This window comes from Clinocottus analis, unplaced genomic scaffold (genome assembly GCF_023055335.1).
Source record: "Clinocottus analis isolate CAN_PGR_092001 unplaced genomic scaffold, fCliAna1.0.p SCAF_21, whole genome shotgun sequence".
In the NCBI taxonomy this organism is placed as follows: Eukaryota; Metazoa; Chordata; class Actinopteri; order Perciformes; family Cottidae; genus Clinocottus; species Clinocottus analis.
The window spans coordinates 1,184,384-1,200,457 of NW_027175943.1; the positions used below are offsets into that span (position 1 = coordinate 1,184,384).

The 16,074-nt window shown below is 45.7% G+C and overlaps 1 protein-coding gene across 1 annotated transcript in view; it reads left to right on the top strand.

The window, feature by feature from the left end:
- Positions 1-16,074, top strand: part of trpc5a (transient receptor potential cation channel, subfamily C, member 5a) — a 46,744-nt gene that overhangs the window by 27,985 nt on the left and 2,685 nt on the right. Inside the window, exons 11-17 of the mRNA XM_068587386.1 lie at positions 504-704; positions 1,451-1,572; positions 6,622-6,817; positions 8,316-8,525; positions 10,916-10,957; positions 12,667-12,756; positions 14,489-16,074. The exon at positions 14,489-16,074 is cut by the window's right edge and continues 2,685 nt beyond it. Coding sequence (XP_068443487.1) covers positions 504-704; positions 1,451-1,572; positions 6,622-6,817; positions 8,316-8,525; positions 10,916-10,957; positions 12,667-12,756; positions 14,489-15,505 — 1,878 coding nt within the window. The 3' untranslated portion in view covers positions 15,506-16,074. The remainder of the gene's footprint in view (positions 1-503; positions 705-1,450; positions 1,573-6,621; positions 6,818-8,315; positions 8,526-10,915; positions 10,958-12,666; positions 12,757-14,488) is intronic.

The window sequence follows — 16,074 nt, forward strand, 5'->3', positions numbered from 1 at the left end:
ACTTTCTGTGTTCTCAGAAAACGTGCAGTTTGGGCTAGATTTATTTTCAAAATAAACTTCCATGTTCAAAGGGAACATTTACTTTTCAAAATAAACCTACATGTTAAAAAAAAAGCATTGTCTTTTCAAAATAAACTCCCGTCTTTGCAGGAAACGTACAGTTTCTACTTTATACTATAATGTATTTTTAAAATAAACCTCTGCGTTCAAAGAATGCGTTGTATTTTCAAAATAAACTTCCGTGGTCACAGGAAACGTGCAGTTTCTGCTCGTTACATTTACGATGTAATTTCAAAATAAACTTCCACTGTGGGTTTATTAAATATTCCATTTACCTTTACCACAATAGCACCTGAAGAGATCTTGTGTTGGGTTGAAGTATCTGTGTGTCAATGTTGAGCAGACCGTGCTCTCCACCCTTAGAGAGAAAGAAAATGGCCGCCGTCCTCTTCTTCTGCAAACTCAAGTGCGCCTCCCTCCTCGCCTCTCTCTCCTCTCTCCAGTACAACTCCTCTCGTCCCCGGGAGGAGTGGGAGATGTGGCACCCGACGCTGATCGCCGAGGCGCTGTTCGCCATCGCCAACATCTTCAGCTCGCTCAGACTCATCTCGCTCTTCACCGCCAACTCTCACCTCGGACCCCTGCAGATCTCTCTGGGGAGGATGCTGCTGGACATCCTCAAGTTCCTCTTCATCTACTGTCTGGTGAGACCGAGCTCCTCCTCTGGTTGTATAGAAGTCTATGCTTCATGTGTTGAAGCTGCATTCTCTCTCCTGACCACCAGGGGGCGACTCCTCTGGTTGTATAGAAGTCTGCGCTTCATGTGTTAAAGCTGCATTCTCTCTCCTGACCACCAGGGGGCGACTCCTCTGGTTGTATAGAAGTCTGCGCTTCATGTGTTGAAGCTGCATTCTCTCTCCTGACCACCAGGAGGCGACTCCTCTGGTTGTATAGAAGTCTATGCTGCATGTGTTAAAGCTGCATTCTCTCTCCTGACCACCAGGGGGCGACTCCTCTGGTTGTATAGAAGTCTATATCAGTGACTCTACTTCTGTCTTGATGTATTCCCTCAGTAAACATTGTAAACATGAGTTTATGTCTCTCTCTAGTTTCTAGTCTTCTTCTATACAGCCTGATGTTCATTCAGTACATTATGTTCTTTTAGAGTCAGACAGAGCTTAAAGCAGGGGACGCTTTAGGGGGCGGGGCTACGAGGTGATTGACAGGTGAGCGAGGGCGTCCTTCATCGGCGCCAGAAGGACACAGCGGGCTTCCTCCACGACACCCAGAGCTCATTAGGTTCTCCTCAGGGGACCATGAGAACCTCTCTGGAGGCCCGCGATCCATCTCGCTGACTTTCAAGCGCATTGACGCCGAAACACACCCCGGCCTCGGAGGAGCCGAGGGAGGATCAGGAAGTGAGACGTGACGCTGTGCGTTCCCTCCTCAGGTCCTGCTGGCGTTCGCCAACGGGCTGAACCAGCTGTACTTCTACTACGAGACCAAAGCCTCCGAAGAGCCCAACAACTGCAAGGGCATCCGCTGCGAGAGGCAGAACAACGCCTTCTCCACGTGAGTGCCGCCTCGCGGGAGATACCAGGAGGATGGTCTTTAAGTGTGTGTGTGTGTGTGTGTGTGTGTGTGTGTGTGTGTGTGTGTGTGTGTGTGTGTGGGTATAATATAAATAATAACAGGAGGAAAGATAAGAGCGACAAGAAGTGACACTTATAAAACGTCTGTACAGTTTCGACTGGTTCTAACTGGTTTTAACTGGTTCTAACTGGTTTTTAAACAATGGTCTTAACTAGTTTTAACTGGTTTTGACTGGTTCTAACTGGTTTTGACTGGTTGTAACTGGTTTTAAAACCATGGTCCTAACTAGTTTTAACTGGTTTTGACTGGTTGTAACTGGTTTTGACTGGTTGTCACTGTTTTTGACTGGTTGTAACTGGTTTTAAAACCATGGTCTTAACTAGTTTTAACTGGTTTTGACTGGTTCTAACTGGTTTTGACTGGTTGTAACTGGTTTTAAAACCATGGTCTTAACTAGTTTTAACTGGTTTTGACTGGTTGTAACTGGTTTTGACTGGTTGTCACTGTTTTTGACTGGTTGTAACTGGTTTTGAAACCATAGTCTTAACTAGGTTTAACTGGTTTTGACAGGTTTTGAGTAGTTTTGACCGCTTTTAACTGGTTTTAACCGGCTTAGCTCTCCGGATGAAGTCAGTTTGCTAACAGCAGCAGCGATGACGTCCAGAGAGGAAAACAATCATTTAAAACTTCATCTCACACATCGTCTGATAATCCAATCAAGAGTGTGTGTCCAGAGCTGCTGCGTCAGCCGGAGTGCAAACACACACACACACACAGACGCAGAGCAGTGTGTGTGTGTGTGTGTGTGTCCTTGCTGATGGAGGCAGAGAGAGTCAGGGTATTGATGAGGCGACTGTTTGCTGGAGATAATCGTCGTATCGATCGTGGATCGGTTCCATCAGCGTGAAGCTCTCGGGACGTTTAACTGTGTTCTCATTAAAGGTTGAATGTTCTCCATGAAAGCATAAAGATCTCTGTGGCGGAGGAAGAGATCACTGGAGGAAGACGAATCAACACACGTCAGTTAGACGATGACTTTTTGTATAAAAAGTTCTCAGAAATGTTTCAAAAAGCAAATGAAGGATTATCTTATTACATATTTGTTCATTTATTACATTTTTAGAGCAGAAGTCTGAACATTGGGTGAAATCTCTTGGTATCGCTCCATGAACCAGAAAACCAGCACACACACACACACACGCACACTTATCACATCACTTTGTTATTTCCTGTCGGCGGCGTCCTCGCTCACCTGAGCTTCACACACTCTCATGAGCGTCAATGTGTTACTCGTTCACACTGAGTCTCTCTCTCTTTCTGCCTCTGAGGAAACTGTGAAGTCTGCATCTGAATCACGAGCTGATCCCTCTGAGCGATCGGCCAGGAAGAAGTTAGAGAGACGACACGGAGACGACGTGAGACTAAAGAGAAAAGAACCTGGAATCTACCAGGAAGAGAACACAATGACCACAAAGACACAAAAAACACTAAAAAGACCACAAAGAGACAGAAAACAACAAAGATGCTCAACACAACTTCATAAAGGATAAAAAAAATAGCCATATCGGGAAAATAACTACTAAAACATTAAATATAATATAATAATACATAACAAATAATATGATTGAAAAAAACAACAACTCTATATTCTATTTAAAAAAACTGTAATCTTTATTATCAGTTTATGTATATGCAGCGAAAAGTGAACATTTTAATAAAAGGTTGGTTTTTCTGAGCTTTCACTCCATCAACATCAACCAGAACGAACATTATAAACATAGAAAACAACGTAAAGAAAGCACCAGATCCTGCTGTTTGTCCCCTTCACAATAAAAGCCCGAGGCATCGATACACTGTTTTCCACTGGAAGCTTTTACTCTGAAACATTGTAGCGACGTCGCAGAGTTCTCAAGAAGAATCTTCATGTTCACTGGCCACGCCCCCCCGGCGGGTAAAGACCTTCAGAGTGTGTAACACAGCAGGCTGCTAGTGCCAAGAACACACACACACACACACACACACACACACACACACACACACATTCATAAGCAACACAGCACTATAGGAATGATTAAATTGCACGTTGTTGGGGCTGCCAAGTCTAAACACACACTTTTGTTTTCTCACACAGAATCATTGTGCGCAGTGTGACACACACACACACACACACACACACACACACACACACACACACTGCCTCCCACACGACTGCAGGGCTCTAACAGTGAAATGACTGAGTGGCTGTGAGGATCAGCTGAAGCAGTTTATGACTCGGCTTAGTGGAGAAGAAGATGAGAGGAGAGAGGAGACAAGGAATAAAGGAATAAAGGGATGAAGAGGAGGTAGTGAAAAGAGAGGAGAGGAAACAAGGAGAGGATACAACTGAAGGACAGGAGAGAGAGAACGATGAGAAGATGTAGGAGATGAGGGGTAGACAAGGAGAGGAGGAGAGAGGAAGCGTTGGGCGGTGAGGAGAGGAGAGGAAAGGAGATAAGGACACAAGAGGTGAAGCAGGGGAGAGAAAAGGAAGAAAGGAAAGGAAACAAGGAGTCTGTTCCCTCCAACAACAGTAGATGAAACTTCTCGTGAAGAAGTTCAGACGTTGAAAGCAGCTGCTTCTCTTCTGGAGGACGAAGAGTCTTCATCAGTACTCGAGTACGAGTACTGATGAAGACTCTACTCAAAGAAGGAGGGAGACAAGGAGGTGAAGAAGGAAAGGAAGCACAAAGGAACAATTAGTTCATAGAAATCGATTAAATTTTAATCCCTTTATTCCGTTTCTTTCTGTCTTTTTGTTCTCGTTTCATAACTGAGACCTGACGACACACTCGGCTGCTTCATTCATTCTCTCTCTCTCTCCCCTCAACCTCTCTCACATTGAGTACACACACACACATACACACACACACACACACACACTGTAAACTGATTGATTTAGTGATCACTCACACACCGTACTGCAAAACACACACACTGCTATGAATATTTTATGCAGCACAAATATAAAAACCCTGCAGACAAAACCTCTCTCTCTCTCTCTCTCTCTCTCTCTCTCTCTCTCTCTCTCTCTCTCTCTCTATCTCTCTCTCTCTCTCTCTCTCTCTCTCTCTTTAGCTCTCTCTCTCTCCTTGTAGACGTCGGGCCTCGGCCAATTGTTGCTTCATCAAAAATGCAATAAGCTGCTGCTGTAAGTGTGACTGTTACACACAGAGAGAGGAAAGATGAAGTAAAGGGAGAGGAGGAAGAGGAGGAAGAGGAAGATGTCTGTCAGAATATGATTTGTGGATCAGGTCTTTTATAGGATATCTACAGATTTCCGTCACATAATTTCTCGTGGGGTTGAACCTGAGACTTTCACCGCGGTCGCCGCTCTTCGCGTCTTCAATGTTGGTGAAAATCGTTTGAAGCCGAACTAACGGACGTTTGTTGGCTGCGCGTCGCCGTGTCGCGTCCCAGCCGGGTTCTCGTGGTGGAGATTGCCGCCATGTTGAAGCCTCCAGACGCTCTCGGCGGGCGGCGAGCCGCCGCCGATGCGTCGATACGACCTTTATGACAGGAGACATGAGGGAAACGCACAGGAAGTAATGAAGCTGCTTCAGGTCCAGCGTCCTGCAGGTCACATGCAGTGGTTTGTGTTTTTTTTAGCTCTAAATAGTGAATTTACCAGAAATACGTCAGAAATATGAGCATTTTTAGTGTAATGTTGCTTTTTTCAGGAGAGACTTTTATTCTGAAGGTTTTAAAAGGTACGACGTCTGCAGCAGGAGTCTGTTTTGTTTGCCTCCTTCTTCTATTTGCACAACTGCAGCTTGTTAGTGAGTAAAATGTTCATCGCAGCTCGCTGGGACATCTGAATAAAATATGTTTTCTCTGTTGCTCTTTCTGCTGACTCACCGCTCTGCTCGCATCACGGCTTCTGTCGAGCAAAGAGGTCGAGTTGGAAGGTTTTTGTTAACGTTCCTCATTGTTTTCTTACAATTTGTTTGTATTGGTTCCCACCACTGCATTTATTTTGTGTCGTGCGCAACATGGGCGGAGTAAAAACATATTCCAGGACATTTCGGTGCCATGAAAACGTTACAAAACATCAGTGTTTCGGTCCGTTTGGTAAAAAGAACGACAAGTAGTTTAAAATATTATTCTAGTGGGCCGATCACATGACAGACGGCTGATTGGCTTCCAGCAAAACCACCACAGGAAGTACTTGCATTAGATCTGGTGAGAAAAAGGATCGAACGCAGTTTGACTTTTGGACGATTCGACGATATGCAGACGATACTGTCTCATACCTTCCTCTGCGCCTCACGACGCGGCTTTTTAAAGACGTAAGATTGTTTGTTCAAGGAAAAAATAACTGTGAGCATCACAACAAGCAGATGTGCTGATGGTGGCAGACATTTATTTTACTTTTCCATGATTTTAAAGGTCAAAACGTGGCACTGGAGCTTTTCCAGTGAATCACTTTTAATTAAGACAGATTTCACCGACAGTGATCCGGTTCCAGCGAATTTAACTTTTTAGTTTCACGGCACGAAGACATGTCTCATATGTTTTTAAGTTTTCCACCAGCTGACTCTTATACATTTATTTATTACCAGCGAGAAGGATCTGAGCACTTTTCTTCGTTTCCTGGGCAGCGTTTCGGGAACCTGTCGTCCAAAAGCTGAAAAGATTGACGGAGTCGTAACCAATTTGAAGCTTTTCTGTGGCACATTTTCTCTGTGAAAATATGAACGATGCGTCATCGGAGAGCAGTGTGAGGTCTTCCAACATGAGTCTGCTCGTCCGCAGAAAGACGTTTAATGATAGTTATGCTCGCCGTCGCCTTTAACGTTGAACAATACGTAATCAGTGAAAAGTTGCTGTGCTTTGTTTGCTTCTAAAGGGAAAGATGAAGAAGATTCTGAGGATCTTCAACTGACAGATCTTCTGATTTATTTTCCAAACTTACATCTCTCCACAGACGCGTTGTTCAGACGGTTCGTGCTCCCCTGAAGAACTCCCTTCTCCCTTCTCTTGTGTCCTCAGGCTGTTCGAGACCCTGCAGTCTCTGTTCTGGTCCATCTTCGGGCTGCTGAACCTCTACGTCACCAACGTGAAGGCTCGGCACGAGTTCACCGAGTTCGTGGGGGCGACCATGTTCGGGACGTACAACGTCATCTCGCTGGTGGTGCTGCTCAACATGCTCATCGCCATGATGAACAACTCCTACCAGCTGATCGCGGTGAGCTTCCAGCTTCTGTGTCTGGTCATCGTGCATCATCTAGGGGATGGTTTCAGCTCATGTTGTCATTACAACTGTCTGACAGCATCAGCAATAACATGGGGACCAGGGTTCAGGTTCAAAAACACTTCTAGGAGAAGTTTGAAGATTTTCTCAAATAATATTTTCTCAGTTATCCTTTTTTTCAATGGCTGCCAGTTTTCCGTGTTCTTAATTTATTTTGAAAGACGAACAGATGGAAAGAAAACAATAATAAAGTCATAAAAACGTCACAAACGTGCAGGCCAAAGTGCTTCATGGAGCAAAACTGCAAAAAAAAACAAAAGATTAAGAAGTAATAGCAACAATACAAATCACATTTTGACTAAAAAGCACAACAATAAAATACTGAAATTGATGAACGTCACTAAAATAGACCCAAGAGATTGAAATACTATGAAAACCAATGATTTACGGTAAAGCATGTTTATTGTAAACATTTTTACAAAATAGGCTTTTTTATTGGATTTGCAACTTTTCAGAGGGTCCTTGAACACATCGTCTCACATGAAACCACCAATCGAAGTTCAAAATTAACACTTAGAATGAAAACAAACATTTGCGATTCTTTGAGTTGTGTTCATTATTGTTCTGTTTCCATAGAAGAGCAGAACGGTTCATAACGAGACAACAACGAGTACAATGTGACAAACACAACAACGAAAAGCCCTGAAACTGCTCGAAGATCAAAAGGTTGAAAACTCTGAAAAGTGCGTCTGAGTGTGAAGAAACTCTTGAAGTCAATGGCAGCTGATGCAACGCCGTTAAAACCAGAGCAACGCGCTCTGAGAGCAGCTGTTCACCCTCTGAACCAGAGCAGCTTTCTCTCTTTTGACCTCGTTTAGGACAAAACCACCAGGACCAGAAGAACAACACAACCACGACAATGTCTTCTGTGCAGAACAATAACGTCACAATGTCATACATTATTATTATTATTATTATTAATTTATTCAAAGCAAAAAGAGGCAAGCTGAAATTCTTTGATAATTTATTTGACAAAAAATGGCAAATAAATCAAATTTAAGCATTCGAGGCAATAATGTACAGCTAATCAGTACATTACTGACGATACAGTACGGCCTCTCGTTCCTTATTGCTTAATTAAAACATATTAAGTCTATAAATATGAAGCAGTTCACCTTCATCCGACCTTCAGCCGCTCCTCTGAGTTCAACCACTTAAAGCAAACCACTTATTTTAAAATGACGCATGCGGAATAAAATGTTTTTGATGAAATATCGCTTAGTTTCGTTTGCCTTTCATCGCACATGATGTGTTCACGGACCGTCGTAAAGATGAACATCTAAAGATTTTAATCGTTTTTACAGCGTCTGGCGATAAAAACACGGGGTAGTTTTGGCGATTCTTCAAAGCAAACATGTTTTTTTTTCCTTCTTAACTTGCTTCAACCAAGAAGTAAATGTCTTGAGCGCTGCCTCTGGTCTCCGCCCCGCAGGACCACGCCGACATCGAGTGGAAGTTCGCCCGCACCAAGCTGTGGATGAGTTACTTTGACGAGGGCGGCACGCTGCCGCCTCCGTTCAACATCATCCCCAGCCCCAAGTCCATCCTGTACCTGCTGCTGTGGCTCCAGTACAAGCTGTGCAGGAGGGGCCCGCCGCCCGGGGAGGACACGCACAAATGTGAAAACCTCCGAGAGTTCACGGTCAGTGAAGGCGTCGCCGCCGCTCAGCGTTCCACCGGCATATTTATCTCTCATTTAACGCGATGAACGCACACGGACGCTCCTGGTGAGGCGACACGCGACTGTTCAGACAACGTTACACTCAGGAGGAAACAGGAAGTCTTAACCGTTCACAAAAGACTTGTTCGTTTATTCATTTTAATCCTCCCCACACACAAGTATTGATCACAACTTTTGAGCTGAAGAGGCAAGAATGCAGCTTTTTTTAAGAATGGGACCATATGTTTTAAAATATCGTCTCCGTTTGTGTTTAACGAGGTCATTAAAATCTTTGTTAATGATTAGCTACCAAGCTAACCCATTCCTGAGTGGGAAAACTAGCTTGATAGCGAGTAAGCTACCAAGCTAACCCGCTACTGAGTGGGCAAACTAGCTAAATAGCGTGAAAGCTACCAAGCTAACCCATTCCAGAGTGGGCAAACTAGCTTGATAGCGAGTAAGCTACCAAGCTAACCCGCTACCAAGTGGACAAACTAGCTTGATAGTGAGTAAGCTACCAAGCTAACCCGCTACCAAGTGGACAAACTAGCTTGATAGGGAATAAGCACCCAAACTAACTTGCTACAGAGTGTGCAAACTAGCTAAATAGCGACAAAGCTACCAAGCTAATCCGCTACCAAGTGGGCAAACTAGCTAAATAGCGACAAAGCTACCAAGCTAACCCGCTACCAAGTGGGCAAACTAGCTTGATAGCGAGAAAGCTACCGAGCTAACTTGCTACTGAGTGTGCAAACCAGCTAAATAGCGAGAAAGCTACCAAGCTAACCTGCCACCCGGTGGGCAAACTAGCTAAACACATTTAGTCTTTTTCATTCTTCTGTATTAAAGAAAAAAAATAACTAAAAAGTTGAACTTCACACAAAACTCCACGAACATAGTGAATACATATTTTTCCCGCGTGAACAAGCCAGGCCGAGCCTCAGCCGGGCCGAGCCGGCCGCGTGCCGATGACCTCGTTAACGAGACCCAGGAGGATTCTGGGACGCCGATCCCCGAGAGGAAGAGCCAACTGGGGGGAAATGAATCCTGCTCTCAGTTTCACGTTTTCACACGAGGAGCTCAGACGACCGCGCGACAGTGAACGCACCAGCGGCGGAGTCGCAGCTCGCTGGTCTTCTCTCAACGCTGAACATGTTGCAGGTTGTTTTTCTTTAGAAACAGACGACCACAAAGCTCCAGAACTGCTTTATCCAACAAAAATATGCATTTTAAATAAGTAAAAGTACATTGTATTGAACAATTTAGTAGTTTAATAGAAGTACCAAATAAGAGAGAGGCGTTATTTTCAATAACGACCTGCTCGCTGTACATTATCACACCTCTACAACATCTCAACGTGTCCTCATTCATTCATGTTACCAAAGGTTGCTCCTCATTTCTCAAAGTACATCGATATCTATATACACATCTATAAAAGTACATGAACAGTTTATGAAACAAGATCCATCTTTACAGATTTAACAAGATACAACATTAAAGGACCGACAGTAATGATGCAATAACACACCAGTAAAACACTGACTGGGAGTATTGTTACTTTTAATACTCGCAGTACATTTTGTTGCTTTTGCTTCACAGACTATTTTCTCCCCGTGGTATCACTACTTGTACTTGTACTTGTACTTGTACTCCTCCGTGACTTCAACACTAGTAAATGAAGCAGAAGAGAGAAACACAATCAGACGTCACATGGACCGACATCAGCTGTGCGTCTGCGAGCGCAGAAGGAACATCGGCAGATAAACACGTCCTGATAAACACATTTAACGGTCCAGTCATCTGGAGACACACACACACACACACACACACACACACACACACACACACACACACAGTGCAGCTGGCATGTTCACCTCAGCTGAAGTCAGATGAGTTATATAAGCCGACCAGCCCACATCGGTTCACCGAGCCACACAGCAGAGATCTGATCAAGGGAGGGAGCCAGTGTGTGTGTGTGTGTGTGTGTGTGTGTGTGTGTGTGTGTGTGTGTGTGTGTGTGTGTGTGCATGTTGAAAGCAAGCTAAAAACAGAGCATGAGATAGGAAGGAGATAATAGGCGAGGAGGAAGAAGAGGAGGAAGAGGATGCGGGTTTGCAGCAGATCCTTAATTTAAGAAAAGGTTCGATATATGAGATCGGGAGCCTTTCGATTGACTCTACACGGCTCTCAACATGGCAGCGGCTGACAGCTAACATCGCTAACGCCGCTCACCATCAAATCAAAGCAACAGAGACATTTACTGTATGAATATGATAATATTGTGTAAAATAACTTGCGGCCATCGTACTTTGTGTTAAATTGCCTAAAAAGAGACAAACACGAGTTTAACGACGTCTTCTTTCTGTCTGCAGGAACGCCACGCTGACAGTCTGATCCAGAACCAGCACTACCAGGTGTGTGTGTGTGTGTGTGTGTGTGTGTGTGTGTGTGTGTGTGTGTGTGTGTGTGCGTGTGTGTGTGTGTGTGTGTGTGTGTGTGTGTGTATTCCAGCCTGAAGCTCAACTTTAAAGAGATATTTTGTGAAATCTGTTTATCGAGGTAAATATAAGATAATACACAATTTAAACAAAATTTCAATTAAAAAAATATATATTTAAAATAAAATTTTAAAATTAAAAAAAATATGAGAAAAAAAATTATTAAAAAAAGAATTCTCTGAGATGAAACTCGTGAATTTATATAAATATAAATCTTGTGAGATCAGTGTTCTCATATTTATATTGTAAATAAAGACAAATATTTTTGTTGTAAGTATTATTACACTGTTACAAAGTATTATTACACATTAAAAAGTATTATTACACTTTTACAAAGTATTATTACACGTTACAAAGTATTACTACACATTACAAAGTATTATTACAATGTTACAAAGTATTATTACACGTTACAAAGTATTATTACACATTACAAAGTATTATTACACGTTACAAAGTATTACTACACGTTACAAAGTATTATTACACGTTACAAAGTATTATTACACGTTACAAAGTATTACTACACGTTACAAAGTATTATTACACGTTACAAAGTATTACTACACGTTACAAAGTATTACTACACGTTACAAAGTACCACAGTGAGGGTAGTTTTTGTTCTGATGAGTTTTTTTAGTATTTCTCGGCTCAGAATCGTGGAGACGTGTCTCTTGCGTTCGGACGCCTCGGCGCTCGCCGGCAGCGCCAGGACTTTGTGTTTTGGCGGCGGCGTTGTCTCCTTGAGCGGCGGCCATGTTGTTTGTCATTTCTTTGAAGCAGCGCTGCAGCGTTCTGCCCTTCACTCAGTGTGTGGTTGTTCTGGCAGAGCGCAGTGACGGCGTGCCAGAGCGTCCCGCTTGGCAGGCGCAGGTGTGGACCGTGGGAGGATGCAGCGCGGGTGTGTGTGTGTGTGTGTGTGTGTGTGTGTGTGTGTGTGTGTGTGTGTGTGTCTGCATTACCGCCCACTGATCACCAAATGCTGAGATCTCTCTTTGGTCTTTGCGTCCAGAGGGTCGGTCGCCTCATTGGCCGATTCCTTAATGAGACGAGAACTCATCAGCTGCGTTCAGCAACGAGACTTTTACACATTAATATACAAAGAAAACACGACAACAATGAATTCAGATGGTTCCTCGCAGGTATTTTTTAATGGATTAATAAATAAAAATATATTTTTTTTACTGTTTTGTGACACAACCTGCATGTTAAAGACAGAACAGATGTTTAAAAGCCGGATCCAGAAACATACTCACCATTAAATACTGGGAGAAATACTCGTTAAGTTCTTGCAAAATTTAGGAAAACACTTAAAAAACAAACAACCGTTCTGATTTGTGATCATCTGAACGTCAGAATATTTTATGTTTTTGACAAAACAAAAGAAAACGAGAGTCACTTCATGCAAAGCTTCTCGATAAGAGACGAAACACGGGATTCAGGAGCAGGTTGTGTTCACTATGCCCTTCATCTGGGCTGCAAGGCATCTCCTCACACGTCACAGCACGTGCTCATGATGTTAAGCATCAAATGTAAAGTTCTGACCCAAATAAAACATCCAAAACATGGAAAAAATAACGCATGATTGAGTGAATTGACGGCGTCTGTGACGATGTCGCCAACAGGAAGTGATCCGGAGCCTGGTGAAGCGGTACGTGGCGGCCATGATACGCAGCGCCAAGACGGACGAGGGACTGACGGAGGAGAACTTCAAGGTGGGTTCTCGCGGAGGAGAACGTCTGTTGTTCTGCGGTGGATCACACGCCGCCTCCCAGAGCAACACTCAGACGCTCGTCGGCGTCGCAATAAAGCGAGCAGCTTTTTTATGGACACCAGAAAGTCGCCCTTCAGAAGATGAAAACGTGGTTTTCAATAAGCAGAAGTCGACTCCTCTCTGATCGATGCGAGTCAAATCTTCTGAGACTGAATTTATTCCAACGCCGCTTTAGCTGCGCGGCCCCGTTTTCCCATGATGCCTCTGGAGCTTTGAAGTGGAACGTTTCCTTTGGGGGGTTTTCAACCCAAAAACAACATCAGGTGCACGTCGAGCTGACTCGCTTTCACACCCCAGGTGTGTGTGTGTGTGTGTGTGTGTTCTAAAGTGTGTGTGTAACATCAGGTGCACGCGTTTTGTTCTCTGAGGAGAGAAAACACGTGAGTTCAGATCCCAAGTGACCGCTGAGCAACCAGAGGAACAAAGATGGAGGCGCCGTGTTTTAGAGACGCTTCGGAGGGAAAAGTTTCGGTGGAAGTAAACGGAAAAATACACCGTATCGGTGTCTGAATTACCCACAATGCAACTTCACGGCAGACAGTTTGGTCATTACCTTTAAGTTAAATGTACATTTCAACCAAAATGTCACATAATAATATGTAAAAATAAATGAATTTACGTCATTTCATGACTTTAAAATGAATGAAGTGAATTAAGCAAATGATTGAGTTAAAGAGATGAAGAGTCTTTCCCTCCTCTCTCATCACTCTCTTCTCGCTCCACTTATCCACTCTCTCTCTCTCCTCTGCTGGTCTCTTGACCTCGCTCGCCCCTCTCCTCCTGAGTCCTTACCCTCCTCTCCACCTCCTGCCTCCACAAATTGATGTTTCACCTCCGCTCTCTCACTCCGTCACCGATTGCATCTCTTCCACTTCACCCTCCTCACCCTCTTCTGCTTCGTCTCTTCATCTTTTTTTCCTCTTCGTGTTTTTTCCCCTGAATATCATATTTATTCACTTTAACGCTTCGGAATAAACTTTGCAGTCTTCTTGATGAAAAGATAAAAGTTTAGCTGCGATATTATATCCTGACCACCAGGGGGCGACTCCTCTGGTTGTATAGAAGTCTATGCTTCATGTGTTAAAGCTGCATTCTCTCTCCTGACCACCAGGGGGCGACTCCTCTGGTTGTATAGAAGTCTATGCTTCATGTGTTAAAGCTGCATTCTCTCTCCTGACCACCAGGGGGCGACTCCTCTGGTTGTATAGAAGTCTATGCTTCATGTGTTAAAGCTGCATTCTCTCTCCTGACCACCAGGGGGCGACTCCTCTGGTTGTATAGAAGTCTATGCTTCATGTGTTAAAGCTGCATTCTCTCTCCTGACCACCAGGGGTCAACTCCTCTGGTTGTATAGAAGTCTATGCTTCATGTGTTAAAGCTGCATTCTCTCTCCTGACCACCAGGGGGCGACTCCTCTGGTTGTATAGAAGTCTATGCTTCATGTGTTAAAGCTGCATTCTCTCTCCTGACCACCAGGGGGCGACTCCTCTGGTTGTATAGAAGTCTATGCTTCATGTGTTAAAGCTGCATTCTCTCTCCTGACCACTAAGGGGCGACTCCTCTGGTTGTATAGAAGTCTATGCTTCATGTGTTAAAGCTGCATTCTCTCTCCTGACCACCAGGGGGCGACCACCTCCTGTAATATTAAGTTTCTCCGTTCTCTCTCTCTCCAGGAGCTGAAGCAGGACATCTCCAGTTTCCGCTACGAGGTCCTGGATCTCCTCGGTAACCGGCGTCCTCCCCGGCGGCACTACTCCTCCTCCAGCGAGGCGGCGAGAGACGACGGCGCCATGGCCTCGGAGGATGACAGCGAGTCGGGCGACGGCGGCGGCGGCGAGGGCGGCGGCGGTGGCGGCGGCCAGAGGTCAAAGGGCGTGTCGTTCATGAACCCGCTGCTGGACGACGACCGGCCGGACACCGGCGTGTCCGCCCTGGTGCGCTCCATCTCCGGCATGACCCGGGTGGACGGAGGGGACGACGACGGCGAGGAGGAGGGCGAGGGACTGGAGGAGGGCATCGGATGGGGGGAAGAGGAGGAGGACGAGGAGGGCAAACCAAAGAGCAACGGGCTGAAGACGGCCGCCGCCCCTCCGTCCTCCACCGACGTCCTCCCGTCGCCGTCCTCTTCATCGTTCTCCACGACGTTCCACTCCTCGCTGGCGCGCACGCGGACCCGACTGCAGCGCCTCTCGAGTCCGGGGGCGAAGACGGACTCCTTCAAGCGCCTCTCCTACCTGTTCTCGCGCTCCAAGCGCCGGGCCCCGCCCCTGCCCCTGCAGTCCCCGCCCTCCTACACCATCTCCGACGGGTTGCTCCGCCCGCTGGGGAGCCACAGCCACTCCTCCGACTTCGGACTCCGCGGCGTGACCAGGAGCGAGACCCGCCTGAACGAGGTGGGCCGCTCGGTGGACGCCGGCGACCCGTCGTTCTCCCCGCGGAGGTCGAACGGGCGGGACTCGCTGCTGACGCTGCCCCTCCCGCCCCCGTGCCCCTGCCAATCCCTGCACTGTGCTTCCAACATGTCCGAGTCCAGCTCGCGCCTCCTGGACTCCAGCGAGGACGTTTTCCAGGGAGGAGGCGTGGGAGGGGCGGGCGAGGGCGGCGTGGACGGAGGCGGGAGGGCGATGCTCGGCGGGTGGGTGGGACCCTGCGATGACGTCATAGAAGACTCCGTGACCACGCAGCTATAGGAGGAAGGGGACAAGCAAACTGTTTTTTTCTTTGTTTGTTTGCAAAATGGCTGAACGAGAGAGACTGGGAAAGCGAGAGAGAGCGAGAGAGAGAGAGAGAGAGAGAGAGAGAGAGAGAGAGAGAGAGAGAGAGAGAGAGAGAGAGAGAAGTTCCGGAATCCTAGATCGCAACATTTCAGAGAACGACGCGGTTCCGTGACGGTTCCAGAAGCGACGCTGACACCTGGCAGATGTTCATCAAAACAGTTTGACATAATCTGGGTGGAATGCGGCCGGCGGATTAAACTTTATTCTTACGTCTTGTCGATTTGAAGAAAAAAAAAAAACGCCACACGCACGTTAGCTAGTGAGCGCTACGGCGCGTGAGCTACCAAGTTAACCTGCCGCAGAGTGGGCAAACTACTAGCGAGGGAGCGACCAAGCTAACCCATTCATGAGAGGGCAAACTAGCTTAATTGCAAACGAGCTACCAAGTTAACCCGCCACCGAGTGGGCAAACAAATAGCGAGGAAACTACCAAGCTAACATGCTATTGAGTGGAAAAACCAGCTTGACAGCTACTAAACTAA